This window comes from Agaricus bisporus (assembly GCF_000300575.1).
Source record: "Agaricus bisporus var. bisporus H97 unplaced genomic scaffold AGABI2scaffold_3, whole genome shotgun sequence".
In the NCBI taxonomy this organism is placed as follows: domain Eukaryota; kingdom Fungi; phylum Basidiomycota; class Agaricomycetes; order Agaricales; family Agaricaceae; genus Agaricus; species Agaricus bisporus.
The window spans coordinates 687,391-707,124 of record NW_006267366.1 but is presented as its reverse complement, the minus strand read 5'-3'; the positions used below and the strand labels follow the sequence as shown (position 1 = coordinate 707,124).

Sequence of the window (19,734 nt, the reverse complement as noted above, 5' to 3'; positions counted from 1 at the left end):
CAGTGGAAGGATAAGGCTGGCGAAGCGAGCAACCGTTGCAGGAAGCCTCTCCTGAGCGGGCTTCTGGCAACTCCGAGCCTGCACCGGTTCTAAATCGTCTTGCCTTGCTTACACGAAAGCTCTTTTTCTATCTGTCTCAATGGAAAATTATTCGCTCCCAGTCATTTTTCCTTTCCTGCTTGCGCGCGAAGACGAGAAGTGTCCTGGTTTGGACAAAATGCGATGGACTTGCGGCCTAGGTTTTCACCAATATCTAATCCTAAATCATAAAACAACTCTGGCATTCTCTTGCTCTCGCGGTGCCTCCGAGTAACGGATCGGACATCACCACGGGTTGCTAACTGGCAGCTGGACTACATGAGTTGACGGAGGATAAAACATAAATTGATTGGTTGACTAACTTGCCGCGCGCTTTCGGAAGACAAATGACCCTGGCATGGCTTGGTGATCTAAATTGTTATATGGATTCAAGTTTAGAACACCCAGGTATGGAACGTCGCACACTTTTTCGTGCCGATGCTCAAAGGAATCTATTTATAGCGCACGAGTGGAATGAGTGATTTGGTCGGCCAAATCTACCAGGCGCCATACATCGGAAGTATTTCCAGCGGTCATAATCTTAAAGCAGAACAAAAGAATTGAACAAAAGGTTTGATTTACTTCGAGGTGGGCTAGGCGACGCGATGTATTCTACGGCGCTGACTGTCAAACGCAGACATGGACACTACAGTAGTGGGATATTTCATCCCACCGACTTGTCCCCAGATTCAATCGTTCCTCAGATAAATCTTCTTGAACATACCCTTTTGGATACAGGCCGATCTCACATTCGATCATCTGTGAGGCGTCGAACAAATGGTGAAAATTTCCAGATCTAAATTCTAAAATGGGGAAGGATACTCTTAGCAGGTACATGAAATCCCATGAATCCGTGGTATCACAAGTTTACATTAGAACAATCTCATTAGAACGGAGTAACCCGATGAGCATCTTTGAGGGTATCCAGAGATAGAGTTTCGTCGCTTCATCCGGGTTCGTCAGTTCACCATTAGAATTTGGACCATTATTCTCTCTTACTCAGCTGATCTTGGGTTTTTGAAACCCACATTTAGACCTCGCATATAGTCAGGAGGATCTTTAGGACAATATATCAAGGATACGTGACTTCAGCGTTTGTCACAGCTTAGACACTGGTCGACCAGCGCAAAGGGAGCAAGGTCATAACATCGCCATCATGCATCATCAAGCACCCAAGAAGATTCCTCCCATATGGATGGGCGCCCGAGTAGCAGCCTTGGTAACGTACAGAGTTCAACTTCCCAGTTTCCAAGAGGCACACATGTCTTATACAAAAAATTTTAAAGCAGTACGGTTCATACAACTATGTCTGAAGTACTACTATAATCGGCGGCTTTATTGGGACACGAGCACCTTTTTTCCTTTCGCTTTCTCTCGCATCTAGGCGCGTTTCTGATACGGATCGCTCAATCACTGTATGTCCTTTCGTTCTGTGTCCCAGGATAAATATAATATGCCTCAGCGGGTCTCGCCTGAGAGACCTCTGGTTCAGATTCTTTACTTCCCTACGCCACTAGAACATTCAGCACTTTTCCATTTTCTATTGTCCAGTAATCGCAGGCCTATCAAGGCCGAGAATACTTGTCATTCTGATTAGCTGTGTGACCGGACCGTACTGGTCTTTCTCCAAAAAATTTCTAACGTATCTCTACCGCCAACGGAAAACTAAAGGTTGCGATTGTGAATTCCCGATAGCCAGCGGATACCTTGGGCGCGTGGAATGCTCCTTCGGTGTAGAGTTATAGGAGCCGAATCATTCATGTTATAAGAGTTTTTTATTGCACCGTCGGGAGCGAGGGTTGCCCTCTGCGTTGACTCATTTGACCCAAGAAGGCGTCTCACTGTCCGATACATCAGGATAGGACCTAATCTAAAATGATCACATTGTCATGTAGTCTTGACATACGGAGGCCTACGAGCGCCGATAAACCCCACGTTTGGCTCCGTTTCCATCTGCAGATAGGACCGAGGAACCCTGCTCAAAAGTTGCTCATAGGGTGGCCTTGTGGTTCGCCGGTTATATTGAATCGGATTGAAAATAATGAGAATGTTCGCTGAACACTGGCAACTGTGCGACGAGTACCCAACGAGGTAGTCGTTAGTGATGACTTGCTGTAATCTCGAAGCTGAGAATAATTCCTGACACGAATTGGGAAGCATTCTGTTGTAATCGTCTTCAGAGTGACCATCGAGAGTTTGTGCTGTATATCATGCTAGATGCGACTTACGATGTTTAGATATGCAGGACTGAGTTGAGTGAATGGAATTTTAATTTAGACTCGGTGCCAGAAAAGGCAATGTTGAGCCCGTGAATGGCTGTGCTAAGCCGTTCCTTATGGACTCTCGTCTCTCACGACGCTCCGCATGCATTAGGAATCATCTCCATCTCAACCATAGACTTCGCAGTACTATCATACCCAGCGAACCGTTTTTCATGCTACATTTTCTTCACTTTCTTCACTCTGCAGCTGTAACTCTTGTACACCATTTCTATCGCTCAAATTAAATCAAATCTCGTCTACTATCTGTATGAATTCGCTTACGACGCGATGTGGGGTATGCTTGTTCAACGTACTCCTCATTGTACTTTTATCAGGTCAATTAGCTATCTCCTATACTCCAAATCCACGGTATGTGCCAGCTATAAGGATGAATAGCTATATTCTTTCTGAGCATTTGAGCTAGATGGGGTCAAGCTGTCGTTCAAATCAATGATGCTTTGTTCGTCTATGGAGGCAAGACAGATCTATTCAACTCATATTCATACACCTCTGCTCCGACTACAAGCGACCTACTTCGCCTTCCGCTCTCACAACCTTTTGACACCGCCACTCCGCCATGGGAACTAGTGAACAGTTCCAGCACTTCTCAAATTCCTAACGTATCATGGCATACACTCTCTGCCTTCAATTACTCTAGCGTACTACTTTTCGGAGGTCAACCCGGTACTACCTCGCCTATCGTGACCTTTGATGAAGCCGATTCTGCATGCCTTCTGGAGCTTTCAAACTCCATGCAGCCCACCTGGTATCCCGATGTATCATGGGTCGGGGAACCTGTTCGCAGGATATTCCACACCTCTGTGACATGTCCCACTACCGGCAGGATCTACATAGTTGGAGGACAGACAGCCGATGGCTCCCAGCATTTGTTTCCCGCTCACTATATATTCGACCCTCGTACCCTCACGTTTTCCGTAACACCTTCCAACAATGGCCCGCCCGCACTCTACGGTCATGCCTCTGTTATCTTTCCAGACGGTCGAATGTTCGTATTTGGTGGCATTGCTGAAGATACTCCAATTCCGCTTTCGGATGTCTGGTCACTTGACACTGCCAATAAGGATTCTGTCTGGAGAAAGGTGCCGGTGAATTCTAGCTCACTTCCTCAGCCCCGGAGAGCATTCGCTGCGGTCGCCATAGGCCAAGGGAAAATTCTTATCCAGGGTGGCAGTGATGCTGACCTTCAGAATAACATGAACGATGGATGGATTCTAGACACTTCGAAAGACCCCGCGGTATGGACTGAAGTTACGGAGTTAGCACAAGTTGGTGCCCGGCGTGATCATTATGCAATTCTGTCAAACGGTTTGGTCATTTTCGGTTTTGGTCTGTTTTCTCCTCGTCCCGATCTTTTAGCCTGTCTGACCTTTTCCCTAGGCTATCTGGATTCTGGGCCTGCACCAGCAGGTGTTCAGATATTTGATCCCTCCCATAATACTTATCCTCTTTCTTATTTGCCCCCATCGCCTTCTGCTTCAATTACTCAGACAATGCCTGGTCCCACAGCTACAGTTTCAGGAACAGGCGCTTACCCTACAGGCTTAGTAACATCAACAAGCACTGGCATCACTCAACCCGGCTCGGTACCCACGGCTGAACCGGGAGAGAACGTGAGTGACAAGAAAAAGTCTATCATAGCTATCGCTGTCGGGACTCTATTCGGCGTGCTTGGGGCTGCTGCACTCGGATTCTTTGTCTTCGCATACGTTCGTCGGCGGCGGAGAAAGAACGGAGGACTATTCATGGTTATTGAAGATGATAACGATGGCAATGGCGGTAACCTTCGTGGCCGCCCCCTTATGCCGGCTGCCATTCGGCATGATGAGAAAGAAGCGCCAGGCATGAGCGGATGGGCCAACAACCTGTTGGATACCGCTTTCGGTATTACAGGAACCGCAAGATCACACAATCCGAGACACACGCACCAACGTAGGGACATGTTAGCAGACGAAGATACGAGGGACTTCGGGGAGTGGTATAATGCCAGACGCAGGGACGGTACTGGAGGGAGTTCATGGTCTTTGATGAGCGTTTTCGGCGGCCGTTTCAGGAGTCGTGATGCCAGTATTTTCAGTTATGGTAGTCACCATCAGGAAAGGACGGATCCGTTCTCAGATGGGATATCCCTTATTCAGGATCGGGAGCCGGAACCCTCCCATCTAGAAGGCAAGGAGCGCTCTCGCCATGGAGGGGAGGTCAGCTACCGCACGACAAGCAATTACAGCTATATCGATCCCTTTGATGACCCATTCCCAGAGGAAAGACAAAGCGAAAATCAGCAGGAGCTCAGCAGAAATAGAGAAGATACTGATAACGGGTTAGCAACTGCGGCGACCATGATATCACGTCCTCAGATCACGATGTCCACACTCCGGATGGTTTCCCCCTTGTCGATGGCCGCATACCCTTTGAGCCCTTTATTGGAATATACGCCGAATACCATTGATTCTGACCATGGTCAAACAACTTTTTCTCATACACAATCCAGCGGGACCCTCGTTGGGACAAACGAGTCACTGACCACATCACAAACAAGCTCAGAACCATTCCGCTCCAGCTCGAAGCCAACTATCGAGTCCCCCATGTCACCCAAGTTACTACCGTTCACATCCATTGTACCCGCCAATATGTCGCCATCAGGTATTCGTAGGAGTGATTCGTGGTGGTCCCGATTTTATCGTACAAGTTTCCTCGATCGCCGATCTTCTTCCGCGTCACATCGTTCAAATATTCTTGACATCCGTGATCCTAATCCTCCTCCTCCTCTTGTCCCCATTGTAGAAAGCACCTCTTCTGTCTCTGGAGAAGAGATATCTTTGAACTCGGCCGATGACGCGGATGGTTCAAGACAAATATCGAGATCGCAATCAAGAGTCTATAAAATTGGTCCTGGAAAGTCTATGACATCGCTTCGTACAGCAGATACCGAGCAAATTGAAAAGTTGGCTGTGGATATGGACGTTGTGCAACGAGTGCGGACACCAAGTCAGACGACGAGCGATAGCACTAACAGCGGATTGGGCATCAATGCCTGCAAATTAGCAGGAAGTGACCATAATGAACAAAGCGAGCTTGGGGTCATCTCTTCATCTCCTACTGAAAGAGTATTGTTGTCTGACACTATATCTCATGATTCACCTCCGCCAGCGGTTCATACATCTATTGTGCCAGTTTCTCCTACTCTATCGCTCACATCATATCAATCTCCCCCTTCTACTCCGGCTCCAAAACCATCAGTCGCTGACCGTGTTAAAATGTACGAACGCAGGATGTCTCAGGACCAAGAACGACTTTCGCCGACCAATACCAAGAACTTAGAAGAAAGATCGCCGAACAAAGAGAGGGTTACAGTCAACTACGGCCTTGCACCTCGTGCGAATCTATTCGTTGCTAACCCCGACCATCGTAACTCGCGTTCAAGCGACTCATGATCATCTCCTCCCCTTATTTTCCTTGCTTCCATCTATTCGTGTTCTCTCCATTGTATTTCCCTACAAATCTGTATCATTGACATCTTGTTATCTGCATATCTCGGACTTTTGAAGGATTGGATCGCATCATCGGATGTCATTAGTACATGACCTCTCGATCTCTTTACGACTTGACACGAATGACTCATCATGTATATGTACATTTGGCCATCGTTTACGATTGTTCTAGAAGTGAAAGTTTCTTATCTATCGAAAATCATTTATCGAAGGGTAAATATTGTGTTGAGCCATTGTAGCGATGTGCAAAAGCTTCAACCGATCTTAATATTGACTTCTCTCCTGAAATGGAAATCGATTATATCTGGATCACCGACCCCGGTATATATATATCTTCCTGCTCGTTGATTACTACACCTTTCCTCTTCCTTTGCCCGCAATTTCCGATGAGTGGGTATCATCGTTCAGTTGCACTTGAAGCTGGCCACGAAGTTGATTGCGACATGACCCCCGTTCCAATGGCCCACTGGTTAGTCGTGTCCCGTTTGTCTCTGCATTGTCCATATGTTTCCTAGTACAATCCATGTAGACTTGATTCAGACTTCTATGGAACTTCGTTCGCCAATAGCGTTGACGTCGATGATCAATGCGTTATATCAATTTATCAAAAGGTTCAAACAATCTGAAGAGTCAGTTCAAGGACGATCACTTCTGCGTCACGCTATCCTTCCCTTGATAGCCAAAGCCAAAGAAAGCGGCCTACTAAGCTGCATCGATGACAGTAGCCCAAATCCATGCCCGCTAACTCGCAGAAAACTTGGGTTTTCCAAGTTCGATCTTCGTACCTCGGCAATGATCTAAGACATCAATCAAAGCTCGTATGTGGTGAACATGACTTGATTCGGCATTCAACCTGGTTCACAACCGACGCCTCGCGTAAGTCTCAACAAGTCCACCTCCTTGTGCACTGCCAGAAAGGTATGTTTGTTCTGGGGCCTACACTAGATTATTGATTTACCCTGAATTTGCAAACTTTGATAGTACTCTAGGCTGACCATTCGAAAGAGCCTGCCAATCTTGTGTTTCCTGGCTTTGGGGAAAGTGGCTCGCCAGAATGGACAACGAATGGAAAAGTATTGCATTTGTGATTAGCGTCCAACATTCCATTCGACATGTGCCAGTGCCAGAATACTGGGCCCCGATCCTTTAGCCTAATCAATTTCTCCAACAAATCTTCTCGACGGGACGGATGCTGGCACATACGTCGTAGATTGGTTTTTTTCGGGTTACTCTTATCTGACGAGTATTGAATCTTGATCCAGAGCTCTATGTTAAAGAAATGTCATCGCTTTTAATGCGATTCCAGTCAAATCCCGACCGAGTATCATACGTATATGTCAAGATGGTCATTCATTAGAAGATGTACACTGCCCTCCCCAACTTCGTCCGATGCTCTGCGTCTATCTATATTCGTGGAAGGCCGTGCAAGAAACACGCACAGCATAAGTTTTCGGAGTATTGTCTGTGAAAACGTTGAACAATAAGTGTTACGTTGGTTTTCCTTTTCCATTCTACCGCTAATGCTGTGTCCCCACGCGGTCGGTCTCCACAGCGGTGCATCTTCAATTCATAATTCAAATTACAAAGAATTCTCACTGGACACTGGACGTCCAACACAGGTGGTCAAAGCTCAGAATATTCCAATCCAGATCTCATCGCCTGGGCCCTACAACCCAAGGCTCTTCACCCCCAAAACTACACCATTGGTTGTCTGGCGACCATAAGGACCACGATGAAAATGAGCCGAGAAACATTCCGATGTCCGCACAAGGCACATAAATACAAGGGCATCAGTGCTGCTCTGCCATGACGACTGTGGTGGTGAGCAAGAACCACCTCGAAGGACCGGACGTAACCGTTGAATTTATCCGTAACCCGGTATGATCGTCAACATCTTGTCAACAATATATATTGGCATTTGACTCCGGTGAATTCGTGTCACATTCCCGCGGAAATTTTATTGTGGCCCGTCAGTGCGCCTAGGTAATGGTTCACGGCACTTGACCTAAATGAAAATAAATTAATGCCAGGAGAAACTCAATACCAACATCAAACCTTAGACGCCCGAGCACGAGGCTGACCAGGCGCTCCATCGCACATGAAACACGCTTCCACGCAAGCCTGGGCTGCGAACGCCACGCGACTGGAAGTGGGCGATCAGTTCTGATCATGAAGCAAAGTACTCTTGTCAAAATGTAAAGTGCAGGGGCACAAAAGGGTATTCTGTGCTACACCCACTGTAGGAAACACTGCAATGAATCGTCTGCGTTAACCAGAAGACAGTGAGCAGCTAAAAAAAAATATGTCCCAATGGAATTCTAATCGCTTTGGAGGCTCTACATAGGACAAACCAAACGAAGGGTACCAAGTTCGAGAACACAAGTAGATCGCAACTGGCAGTGAGTTAGTTAGGCGCGGTTCCCGACAAGGACGTTGGCAAGTGGAAACCAAATTAACAAACATATCGTTTGGACCCCGGGATAACCTGGGACCCACATCCGTGCATGCTTCTGGCTCTGATGGATCCGACCCAGTGAACGTTTCAAACACCACACGAACAAACTCCGCGAACATGCATGTTTCTTGGGAAAAAGGTCCCTGAAGTTCTTTGTCCTCTTCCCTGCATGTATCCATTGTTTCAAAAGTTTATTGTTACTTATCGAGTAAGCCTTGTTTTCGAAAGGAGATGACACCTGATCGGACACATTGGGCTATCTCAACTTTCAAGGCCCTGACGATTGAACTGATGTTCAGTTCAGGTGTTTATGCATGGATTGAGATGAGATGAGGTGTACACACCCGACATTCACCCCACGCTGCAGTTCGGAATCCGATCATTGGGCGAAACAGCATTCCGGTGCCAAAGAACCCCCTTCCTCCTTTTGTGTAGAACAAATAGAAGCAGGTCAAAATTGTCACTGCGTTTCGGTTGATATCAGCTGGGAGTACCATCATTTCGGTCAAACACGCAATCCCTGTTTTCAAGGTTAAGTGGTCGAAGTTGACGCGCCGACGACTTGACTCACCAAGGATGTGGAGCTCCCTGTTATCAGTACCGTATATCCTTAGGACATAATGAAATTGAATACCATCTCGTTCATTAATCTATTAAGACGGTCCAACCTCTTTTGGACTGCTGCATTTGTTTACCCATCCACAATTTGGTGTAAGGGTCGGACTTATCTTCGCTGGGTTCGAAATCTATTCAATTGACCCTGATTGATCAAACTGTTCGAACCCCTGAGTCACATTGCAGCATTCCGGCAAACAAGCAAACTTTCGTTACCAAGTTGAGCATTCACCCGTGACTCCTACTATCGAAGCAGAAGGAAAGGAACTGTATAGCGTCGCCAGCTGCCGTGATTGAGTGAGCAAAGGTGAGCACCCAAGATAAAGTGACGCAGGGGGCCGGAGTAAAATAAGCACCAGCCGATTGGCCGCCACTACCCAAAATTGCCCGTATATGGGGAAAAAGCGTACTTGAAAGCTGAAAATCAGTTCCGTTGTCTCGCCGTCTCAGATTCATCACTGCGCAGCGGTGCTTTCGGGCCTCATACACACTGCGTGGCCGTACGTTACTTTGACCAGGTCTTCTTCATGCCGATCGTGGGGGGGTATACCACACTAGCGCATCACCGTGGTTTCTTATGCGCCGAATTGTTTCGGGAGCGGCATATGAATTTTCACTTGACATTAGCCATCTCGAAAATATATACTCTTTTTCTTTCCATGTGCTCATCGGCTCCACCTTTATGGGCGTCCAATCTCCTAGCCGATAAGACGAAATAATGCAAAATACAAACGCTCTGGGCACACTGAGCGCCGATAAGAATTTTGAAGAACGAAAGTTGCGAAAACCTTTTTTGCTGTTGGATGAATTTATTAGCGGGTCTAATAGAACTGGTCTAATAGAAGAAATTTCGGGCTTCAGCCGGCGACGAGGAAGGAGAAGCAAGAAGTATTGTCCATCTTGATACAGTTTGTTTTTGACCTCATGAGCCTTTTACCCCATGTGAAAACCATCCAGATCATCGCTTTCATCAGGTCGGGCGCAAGCGGCCAGGCGTAGGAATTTCTCTGCACTTATGTTAAGCATGTCTGACGTCTCAGACCTAACCCTGGCGATAGGAACTCGTTTGAGACAATAATACTTCCCTCTCCAGGTAAATTTCCAGGACAATGCCACGCATCTACCGCCACGGTGTATACCTGCTGACTGCGATTTCGTTGACAGTGCCGGATATTCGGAGCGATCCATCGCGTTTTTCATCCAAATACGTGGAGTAGGGGCAACCTGTTTGGGCGAACATGGCTCATCACAACGTTCTGGGGTGGTTATCTCGAGAATCACCTGCTCTGGGGTCGGCGAGAGTATTCTCGGTTAATGTGGAGGGTGTGTAATATGCTCGGACACATTATAGCATCAGCAGGTATAGCAAGGGTAAGTACATCTTGGTTTTTTTTCGGAGATTTTTGGGGCTTTCCATAATGACAGTTTGCGGAAGTTTATTCGTTTTCTTCACTGTTCCTACTTTCTCAAGGAGATGGATACCCCTGCTTGGGACAAGTTTTCGCCTCGCGACTACCAGGACCCCTCTGAAAATTTGGACCACGAGGAGTAACCTCGCTTTTACGTGAACTCAATTTCAATAGCCTCAGCTTCACGCCTTTCACCGGACCAACATATTCTCGACTTCTGGCAGTATGTTGCGCGTACGTAGGAGCACCTCACTACCCCAAAATTATGAGGGTGCGGTCAAACTTGAGGTGGGTACAGAAGGAATAACCCCATCATTTCATGTCGAGAAGCCTTTAGCGCTAGTACATATCCAGTTATATTTGTTTGCAATACATTGAAGTAAAGTGACAGTGACCTAACGGGAGCAGACTTTTTTCTTGCAAAAAGAACAAGAAGGGAGGTCTTGGCTGAATGCGTTTCATTTTTCTTCACACCTTTGATTCGCTTACACAGACCACACGACCGGTTCAGGAATATACATCTCGGTTCATCTGAACTGTTTTCTATGGCCTCTATGCCTGTTACTTTGTTTTCTTTGCGATGCATCCCCTAAGCCCTAAGCCCTTGATTTGTTATGCCTTCATTCAATGGTCTGAAACGACCGGTTCCAGTTCCACATGCACAGTTTGCCTTAATAGACTTCAACAGAGTAGAGAGTAATCGTTTTAATCTGAATTAGAGTTTGTTAGACGTATAGGATGCTACGCACCCGATGGACGGAAATTAGGGACTATCAATTCATCCCATATCATGCTTTCGAGTAAACATTCGAGCGGTGACCCATATTCGATTATGGGCACCTTGTATTTTGATCAAGGGCCGACTAATAAATTGGCGTCATAAAGATATGATGATGCTCCAAGCAGCATAGTATAGTCAAACGACCAATCATCAATGTTCAGCATGACCATCTGAAGTACGGATCGCCGCCTTCTGCCGCATCAACCATGAAGGAAATCATTCTCGCAGCTTAGTACTCTATAATAACGCGACAGACACAGATGACGATGGAGAGATTCAACGACTGTATTACTTCCTTCTAATTGGAGGGAAGAAACGAGAATCTTCTTTTTACTTCTTTCAAATCTATCCCTCGCCTAGAGAACAACAGGATGTCATACAGCTTTGAACGTGGAAAAGATTAATGGAATGCGGGGCAAAGTGGACTAGTTCGTCAAGAAAAAGAATTGATGTGATCGTCACGCGGTGTCTGGAGTCTGTGTCACCTGTTATGGGCACACGTAGTTCAGTGATTTAATTCAGTTCAGAAGAACATCGGACAGCATCAATAGAATTCTATACGATGACCGGGAGTCATGATGAATAAAACAAAAGATCTAGACGCCATACTATTGCCGCCCACGGCGTGTAATTAGGATCTTGATGTCAGAAGTCGTACATAGAACAATACCACCGCCGCTTCTTCCAATTCGGAATCGGGCAACAGGCCGGAGTTCGAAACTTCGAACTATTCAACTTGTTTCTCTCCGTCCGGTCACTCGTCATTTCCTGGCGGGTCAACCTGTTGCAGAGATTGTGTACGCATTTGTATTATGGAACAACTAACGCAGCAATCACTCCCAGGCTTTTTATTGTTCAAATTAAACACGCTACAACTTATCATATCACGCTAGTATGATAGAATGTCATGTGTCTACTACGAACCGTTTGATAGTCACATAATTAAATTACGCAAGACAGCCTCGAGGCCCGACCGGCCTACCGAAATTTTACCTCCCGGGCCCGCGCAGTATACCCACAACAGCACTTGGAGGCTGCATGTTTTCGGTAGCAATCTACTTCTGTCCCTTCTAGCTTTCAACCATACCGAGTTTAGGAACAGGAAAGTAAGCTCGACACTTGAACTTGGTATGCATCTTTATCTATGATATCGGTTAACCAGGGTTGCAATAGATTTGTCTCGTGCCTTCTTCTTCATGGGCGGTTAACACGGAAGGGAGTGCTATTTTTTGACTATTTTGCTATATACAGAGAAGAAGACTTTAAAGGGGATAAATCCTCGAGGCGCTCTGCATGCAGTGTGAACCGACTTACCGACAGATGAACGTCGGAAGTGGGGCGGAAAATGCGGGGCGTGGGCACGCCGTACGCATGGTGGTATGTCGAATTTTAATCTTGGCTTATCTTTCTTTACTAGACCTGTACTAAGGGTGCCACCATTTTCTGATGTCGTCCCTTAGGTCTTAGGCTTCAGCTAAAACCGCCTCAGTGACACGGTTTGACACACAGCATACTATACTCCACTGCTGTTCGGGGTGAATGGCATTTGCAGGTAAGGTTTAATAGCATCTTTAAGACAACCCTGCAAAAGAAGATCGAAAGGCGTATACTCATATGGGCGTGTCATCCGGAATTGGCCAGTGATATTCGTTCGAAGTAAGGAGTAACTCTGTCAAAGTCCCTGCTGTTTGCCGCCAACACCGCTTTGTTTTCTAATCAAGTTTCTAAAAGTAAACGCTTTTTAAATCCGACTTCTCGAATTCCGAGCACCAGGGAAACGGAAAGAAGACAGGTAAGTCCCTTCATCATCGTAGATTTTATGTGGCTCCTGACGACAGGTGGCTCCTGTTAAGATAAATTTCACCTGAGCGGACGATAAAACCAGGGCGCCGGGGAATTGAAGCATTAAAGTCGGGGGAGTACGGGGTCACGGCGTACCTGTCAAACACAGACATTGTTCTATGCAAGCAAACACGTGGCTGTATACATTGCTGTTGCGACGGATAAATTATAATCGCAATTGTGTGTCCGCCCTCTCCCACCGCGCACTAGATAAAATCGGTAAGTTCAAGTTGAATTGGGCTGCGGCGACGGTGGGACATGCTTTATTGCTTCTCATTTGGTTTGAAGAAGACCATTTCATCAAAGATTCGTTTACCTCGAGGACCGAGGCGATACTCAAAGCACCACCCCCCAGCGACACATCAACCATGTGTTGTAGGCGGTGTGATACAAAAAAAAAAAAGTAGTGCCATAGCCTTGGTACGAGAACTGATTGGAATGGATCAGAGTAACAAAGACGTCATTCTCATGATCAAATTAAAACATATTACGGAACGCCCAAGTTCTCGGGATGAGTTTGACTGATGAACAACAACGGGGGAAGGAGGAGAGGGGAGGGGACACACAAACATCAATGTGAATATCAATCATCAATCAGTATCTTCTGACAACGGCAAGTAAGAAACGCCGGTACAACGGACTCAGACTAATGGCTCTCTTCTCGAAGCTTGGAGCGAACCCTTTTTTTATCTTCTGGTTCGACAGGACTTTGACATCCAGGATGATGATGAGAGTCGAAAAAAGGGAAAAACTTTTAGTGTTGTTGGGTTTGAGGTTAATTAACGGCAAGTCCCCGCCTAATACACCCGCAAATTCTGGTTCTGAAAGGAATGCGAAAGACATGGGGATGAGGAAGCTTGGCAGAGGAGGACATCATGTCGTCATGATATTTTTAGATTCAGCGCCACAGCCGTTCTGGCTGCAAGGCGCGCACACGGCTGACAAACAAGCGAAACGCCCGAGGGGATAACATTATTTATAGGAATCGAAGATACTACATACATGCATGTGTGGTAGGTACACCTCAAGTAATGTGACGCTGCCTTCAATTCTCAAACATTGTTCGTTTTTGTGTAGATTGAATACAAAGTTTGTAGACACGTTGGCGTCTTTTTTTTGGTTTTGTTTTGGAATGGTGGCATGGCACATCATGCATCAGAATTACTAAAAGAACGGGTGCAATGTTGAACAAAAAAGAAACAATCTGTTATGAGCCTTTTTTTTTCCATCTTGACAGCAATACGGCATGGTTCACATCATTTATCATCTACGCATCTAGTAATCTGTATCAAACGGCCTTCCAATCCCACTAGATCGTACTCGTCGATCAATCGACTCGGCTTGAACTAAACAGGCGAGTGAGAAGAACGTAATGTGGTGCTCAAAAAAAAAAACAAAAAAAAACAAACGACGCAAGACTATCATGACTTTTTCAGAGGGTTATTCAATTTCCTTGACGACACTACGGCATGGCGGTTATATCTTATCTCATATACATGGATTACTTGGCAGCGGGTAACCAAAAAAAGAGCCACATCCATCCTTTAAGCATTGTTAAGTTCATCATAATGGGCTTGGTCGTTACCCTCCAACAGCTACATTTTAGAAAAAGGGTCGTTATCAGACAAAAGGAAAAACTCGGAAAGAAGTAAAGATCGCGTACCTTCAAAAGTTTCTCGACGTATTCTTTCATAGCGTCTTCCTTCGATTTACCTTTAATCTCATTCCAAGCGTCCCTAGATAAAGAAGGAAGAAGAGAACCGAAAAGCGTCAGCTAGGGGTGTGTACATGAACGAAGCGCGCGGAAGCGATCAGTTAAACTGATACTTTAAATTTACTTCCACACTCCCCACCATCTTCCATCCTCCATCCTCGGCGAGAAAACAATCAAAGAAAGAAAGACCGAGCAAAAGAACTTACCACTTGGCTTTACCGGTGAAATCGAGCATACCAGGTCGAGGGATATTCACATCACCGATCGTCGCTGGGATTCAAAATCAGTTACGAGGTAAATAAAATAATTTAGTTTCTTGATTTTAAATTTTTGGTTTGGGGATGCGTTTCGTACCTTGTTTGAAACGAGCATAGAACTGTTGTTGCGATTTATTGGAGAAGAGGGTGTGCGTGAATGAATGTTATCCAGGTGAGGGGGGGTTAGATTTATGATTGATAGATCCGAAAAGTGCGCGAGTCGAGGATTTGATGAACGACGTATGTATGTAGACAAGTTGCAAGTCAGTTTACTCTGTCGTGAGGGATAAGATAAGATCTGACAACCACGTACAAAGAGTTGATCATCTTGACTAGGTTGAACCGGACCGCCTTTCGGCAGATTCTGAACAATCGAAGTGGCTTTATCGAATTTAGCTTGATAAGACATCGAGAGAGGGTTTTTGAGATTATGAAAGTGAGTAGTGGAAGAAGAGCGTTAGATGGGCGGTACCAGAGCGGTGCAGTACTAATATCGATGAGATAGCCCGATTTGGATTGGTGCTTGGCGACCTGGCCCCTATGTGTGTATGTTGGGGTTACATATTCAGTTTAATTCGTGCTTCGAACTTCATTTGTTCGTGGGTGACATTTTACTCGTTATGTATTGTTATCATTTACAGGTTTCATTTTCATTTTTTTGCTGAGAGTGGTTGTTTTGCTTAGTACGCGAATGACGTGGTTGTGGTCAGAGGTGTGATCACGTGGAAGTATGAAACAGTGCGGTCGCCCATTTGCGAGGTTCGTTCCACGTCCAATATGTCGCCCTCGGCAGCCCCGCCAACTCCTCTAGAAGTACAGCGTAAACTCTCTGTGCATTCAGCAACACATCCCATCAAGGTAAAATATCCCACTTTTAGTTTCCTTTTTTACTTAGTCATTCAACACGCACGCCTATACCGCGTGTTTTCTTTCAACATTTCTTCCCTCAACAAAACAAACATCAACTTCAATCGCTAAAATTTTTGTTTATTTAGGTATCACCTTCGATGCCCTTCTTGAATACAACTGTTTCCGGTACAGAATCCGATTCTGATTCCATTTTAACTCCGGATGTGGGCATATCGTCATCACATACTCCTGGTGGTGCTGCCGTCAGCCATACTATACCTCCACCCTTGTCTTCTATAGCTGAACAGTCCCCTGGAAGTGGGGCTGAAGATTCGGATGAAGAGGAAGAAGAAGGGGGTTGGCAAATGGGTGAAGATGTTGCGGCAAAAACTCCCCGTGGGGTTGATACGACTATCAAGTCTGGTTATCTAGCAAAGAAAGGTGCTCGACGAAAGGTTTGTTTATTTTATCATCCTTTAATTATCTGAGGTTAGCTCAACGCTGTTTAGACATGGAAGAAACGTTGGTTCGTTCTTCGGCCTTCCCACTTGGCGTTTTACAAAACCGAAGCGGAATACAAACTTTTGAGACTTTTGGATCTTGCAGATGTGCATTCATGTACACCTGTTCATCTGAAACGGCATGATAACGCTTTCGGACTTATACTTCCGAAACGAACATATTATTTACAAGCGGGATCGGCTAAGGATGCGCAGGCATGGGTAGAGGCTATTGAAGAAGCAAGAGTTACATTGATGACGACCTCTACTCAAACTTCTACCAATTCTAATGCTATACCGATACCTGGGGCTGCGAGGACGTCTTTCTTTCACGGTTCAGTACCGATATCGAGTTCCCCTCAGAATATGGATCATGTCAATTCGTCGGATTCGGAAGATGCATTGTCTGTGGGTGCTCCTTCTCCGCCGTCTCCACCACCACCACCTCCGCCGATGGTTTCTTCTTCGCCTGGGGTTGAAGGTCAACGTGGTAATATGCAGAATGTGACGTTTAGTGTTTCTCCGTCAAAGCCTTCACCTCCGGTGATTTTGTCGGGATATCTCATGAAATGCGGGTCGAAGAGGAGGAATTGGCGGAAACGGTGGTTTGTGTTGAGTTCTGATAAATTGATCTATTCGCGGAGTCATATGGTGAGTTTTTTTTTTCAAGGTGTGTAGAGAGAGGATGGAGTGCTGACGGAGCGCCAGGATATAAAACCGCATCGAATGTTTACATTGAATGATATATTGGACGCGATGGATTATGATATGCCGGTTCATCGACATCATCATCATCATCATCCTAATGTTTTGGCCCCTTCTGTTTCGTCGACGCCATCTCATGGGAATAGTGGGGGGTATACGACGGGGGGGACATCTGATTTGTCGGATTCGCAACGAAAAAACTTTACATTCAAGATTGTGATGACGAAACGGAATTTGTTGCTGTGTGCGCCGAGTGAAGAGGATGAAATCAAGTGGTTGGGAGCGGTGAGAGCATTGATTGCTAGAAGGGCTGGTTCGGGTCAGCAGCAACAACCAATACCGGCGGCGACGGGGATGGCTAGGGCTGAAAGTAGTGGAGGGGTGAAGAGTCCGACGAAGCGGTTGAGTGTGGGTACTGCGATGGTGGCGGGGGGTGGTGGAAAGTCGACACCGTCGCCGGATGAGGAGGTGCGGGATGGACATGGACACTAGATTGGATCGGATGATTTTCTCTACATAGACAATTTGTTTTTTTATTTGTTACAGGAAGGCTACGTGAATAGACTCGAGGGACGATTAGGCAGGAGAGGACACGATCGACGGAGAGTTGGAAGGGGAGAAAATTGCCGCTGAACGCGGGGGAAAGGAGACTTGTTCTGGAAAAGGGATGGTGCAGTTGGCAGGGCCGTGCTGGCTTGGGACTGGCTTGGGTCGACGCTCTTCACCTGCGAACCAGGACCCCGGAAGAGGCCTGTTGCGTGACATCTCCGGTGTGACAGGTGAGGACTGAATATGTTCTGTCGTTGTGGACGGAAAGGACTCTAGTCTACTTAAATCCTCCTTCATGGCCTGACTCTTCAGATACCCCCCGACATGCCTCCCGCCCCAAAATCCCCTTCCTCCACCACTCCCTCCTCAAAGCGCCCCGGAGCGCCCAAGGCAAAGGGCGCTGTTCGTGCAAAGTCCGGCTGCTACACCTGCAGGATCCGTCGAAAGGTCCCCTTCGCTCTCGTCTCACTTGACTGCCTCGAGCTGACTTGTTCACTCTAGAAATGCGACGAACAGCCTAATGATCAAGGTTTCTGTTCGACTTGTGTTCGTCTTCGTCTCGAGTGCCTGGGCTTCGGTGCCAAGCGCCCTGATTGGCTGCGGGTGAGCCTTTCCATGAGGTGGTGCGGGGTTCGACCCTCGGACTGACATGTCCCACAGGAGAATCAGAATGTTGTCCAGCTCAGAGACAAGATCAAGAGCTTCCTCGCTTCTCAGGGTATGATCAAAGGCCATTCGGGCTCGGGTGCAAGATCCTCTGAACAGCCTCCCATCCTCCGCCTCACCCTCGAGTCCGATTCTACTCCCTATCACAGCAGTCCTTCTTCTAGTCCCCCTAGTCCTCCTCCTCGTTCTCTCCCTAATACCGAGTATCCTCCTCGTCGTACGACCTGGAGCACAACCTATGAATCATATCCTTATCCACGCGGAAGTGGTGTGTGATACTTCCCTACCTTGTCTTGTGCCACCCGAAACTGACGACAACCAGTTACCACTTCAGAACCACGATCGATGTCACCTCAATCTAACGGAGGCTATTCTCCTCACCTTACATCGTCGTCCCCTAGTACAGTCCCCCAATGTGAGGTGTATTATTGAATATTGTAAATTAATGTAGTAATTAACATTTGGCCCTTTTTGCTTTTGGCTTTTTTTGCTTTCCTGCTTAGTACCTCGCTGCATTCAACGGAGTCGTCGATACCATCCTTATCCCCACCGTCAAATGCTGCAACCTTATCAGCAACCCCATATTTCGCCTGCAATGCAGAGCAATCTCGGGAACAGTTACAACTTGAATGACGGCTTCTTTGCTGTAGAGCTTGAATCATCTGCGTATACTATGGGTGACGGTGGTTACGCTGATGACTTTATGCCAGCAGCGAACGCTGCAGGGACCTTTGTAATTCCACCCATTGTAGACGCCTATCATCACTCGACTGCAATCGGTTATCTTCTTCTTGGCTATAAAAATGACGTCGTCATGGTGGAATACCTCCTCTGCACCGAATACATTCGAGACCACATCGTGAACACCATCATCAACAATCTACCCTATATTTCGGATCCTACAAGTGAACAACAAGCTGCTGCACTTCTTTCTCGTGTTTATTTCCAACGCTTTGCTCGGCCTGGGAATGAACTTGTGTTACAGATACCGGATATTCGACTTCAGTTACATGAAGTTGAGAATGCGTTGAATAGGAATGGGGGGGAGGGGGGGTCGGCGGAAGATGCTATGGCTGCTTTGCATCTTGTGTCTGTTGTCTTGTTTGATGGGGGATGTGGAGCTTGGATACATTATTTGGATATTGCGGCGAGGTATGTGAGGGGTAAGATGAGAGGTACCACGAATATGGGTGGGTTGGCAGCATTGAGAAAGCTTTCGGAGAAGGAGGCTTTTATTGTGAAGACGGCGATTTGGTTTGATGTTTTGGCGAGTGTGACGACGGGGGAGGTACCGAAACTTATGACAATCGTCAAATCGTTATTTGAACCTGGACAATCTGGAATTGAAGAAGTCGACATCCCTTCTTCTTCTTCTTCTTCCTCTTCCTCTTCGACTTTGTCTAGCTCTAGTCTTGCAAATGCGATGAGGATATCGAATTCGGATGAAGATAAATCGTCGATGCTTTCTCCGATGGGATGTCAAAATAAAGTTGTATGGGCTTTAGCAGCGATAAATGCTTTGGCGGCATGGAAAAAAGAAGAAA

At 46.5% G+C, this 19,734-nt stretch overlaps 7 protein-coding genes across 7 annotated transcripts; 5 read left to right on the top strand and 2 right to left on the bottom strand.

Annotated features, from left to right (window-relative positions):
* Window positions 1-4,342: 4,342 nt before the first annotated feature.
* Window positions 4,343-4,815, top strand: AGABI2DRAFT_191145 (hypothetical protein; the record flags this gene model as incomplete). The annotated part of the gene is made up of 1 exon (XM_006459011.1): window positions 4,343-4,815. A coding segment is annotated over exon 1 (429 nt), but the record flags the coding sequence as incomplete, so codon positions are not given.
* A 161-nt stretch (window positions 4,816-4,976) lies between these two features.
* On the top strand, window positions 4,977-6,033 carry AGABI2DRAFT_191144 (hypothetical protein). The gene has a single exon (XM_006459010.1). It carries the CDS (start codon window positions 4,988-4,990, stop codon window positions 5,789-5,791), a length of 804 nt encoding a protein of 267 aa, XP_006459073.1. The 5' UTR covers window positions 4,977-4,987; the 3' UTR covers window positions 5,792-6,033.
* A 1,328-nt stretch (window positions 6,034-7,361) lies between these two features.
* Window positions 7,362-7,639, top strand: AGABI2DRAFT_191143 (hypothetical protein). The gene has a single exon (XM_006459009.1). It carries the CDS (start codon window positions 7,369-7,371, stop codon window positions 7,570-7,572), a length of 204 nt encoding a protein of 67 aa, XP_006459072.1. The 5' UTR covers window positions 7,362-7,368; the 3' UTR covers window positions 7,573-7,639.
* Window positions 7,640-8,463: 824 nt separating this feature from the next.
* Window positions 8,464-8,906, bottom strand: AGABI2DRAFT_191142 (hypothetical protein). Its single transcript, XM_006459008.1, has 3 exons — window positions 8,875-8,906; window positions 8,648-8,823; window positions 8,464-8,591 (listed from the first exon to the last, which is right to left on the bottom strand). Exons 2-3 carry the CDS (start codon window positions 8,801-8,803, stop codon window positions 8,565-8,567), a joined length of 183 nt encoding a protein of 60 aa, XP_006459071.1. The 5' UTR covers window positions 8,804-8,823; window positions 8,875-8,906; the 3' UTR covers window positions 8,464-8,564.
* A 5,545-nt stretch (window positions 8,907-14,451) lies between these two features.
* AGABI2DRAFT_65818 (hypothetical protein) lies at window positions 14,452-15,330 on the bottom strand (the record flags this gene model as incomplete). The annotated part of the gene is made up of 4 exons (XM_006459007.1): window positions 14,452-14,686; window positions 14,871-14,934; window positions 15,019-15,040; window positions 15,235-15,330. 4 exons carry the CDS (start codon window positions 15,328-15,330, stop codon window positions 14,452-14,454), a joined length of 417 nt encoding a protein of 138 aa, XP_006459070.1.
* A 356-nt stretch (window positions 15,331-15,686) lies between these two features.
* Window positions 15,687-17,556, top strand: AGABI2DRAFT_201003 (hypothetical protein). The gene is made up of 4 exons (XM_006459006.1): window positions 15,687-15,779; window positions 15,917-16,225; window positions 16,280-16,921; window positions 16,979-17,556. The coding sequence occupies exons 1-4, from the start codon at window positions 15,699-15,701 to the stop codon at window positions 17,465-17,467; spliced, it is 1,521 nt and encodes a 506-aa protein (XP_006459069.1). The 5' UTR covers window positions 15,687-15,698; the 3' UTR covers window positions 17,468-17,556.
* A 219-nt stretch (window positions 17,557-17,775) lies between these two features.
* Window positions 17,776-19,636, top strand: AGABI2DRAFT_191136 (hypothetical protein; the record flags this gene model as incomplete). Its single annotated transcript, XM_006459005.1, has 6 exons — window positions 17,776-17,971; window positions 18,026-18,127; window positions 18,185-18,458; window positions 18,513-18,605; window positions 18,694-19,427; window positions 19,601-19,636. The coding sequence occupies exons 1-6, from the start codon at window positions 17,849-17,851 to the stop codon at window positions 19,634-19,636; spliced, it is 1,362 nt and encodes a 453-aa protein (XP_006459068.1). The 5' UTR covers window positions 17,776-17,848.
* Between the last annotated feature and the right edge of the window lie 98 nt (window positions 19,637-19,734).

Coding starts and splice junctions, on each gene's coding strand:
- AGABI2DRAFT_191144 (XM_006459010.1), top strand. CDS start 4,988: ATGTCGCCATCAGGTATTCGTAGGAGTGATTCGTGGTGGTCCCGATTT.
- AGABI2DRAFT_191143 (XM_006459009.1), top strand. CDS start 7,369: ATGCTGTGTCCCCACGCGGTCGGTCTCCACAGCGGTGCATCTTCAATT.
- AGABI2DRAFT_191142 (XM_006459008.1), bottom strand. CDS start 8,803: ATGATGGTACTCCCAGCTGATATCAACCGAAACGCAGTGACAATTTTG. Junction 8,592..8,647: donor CAGCGTGGGGTGAATGTCGG/GTGTGTACACCT, acceptor ACTGAACATCAG/TTCAATCGTCAGGGCCTTGA.
- AGABI2DRAFT_201003 (XM_006459006.1), top strand. CDS start 15,699: ATGTCGCCCTCGGCAGCCCCGCCAACTCCTCTAGAAGTACAGCGTAAA. Junction 16,226..16,279: donor AGAAAGGTGCTCGACGAAAG/GTTTGTTTATTT, acceptor AACGCTGTTTAG/ACATGGAAGAAACGTTGGTT. Junction 16,922..16,978: donor TCTATTCGCGGAGTCATATG/GTGAGTTTTTTT, acceptor ACGGAGCGCCAG/GATATAAAACCGCATCGAAT.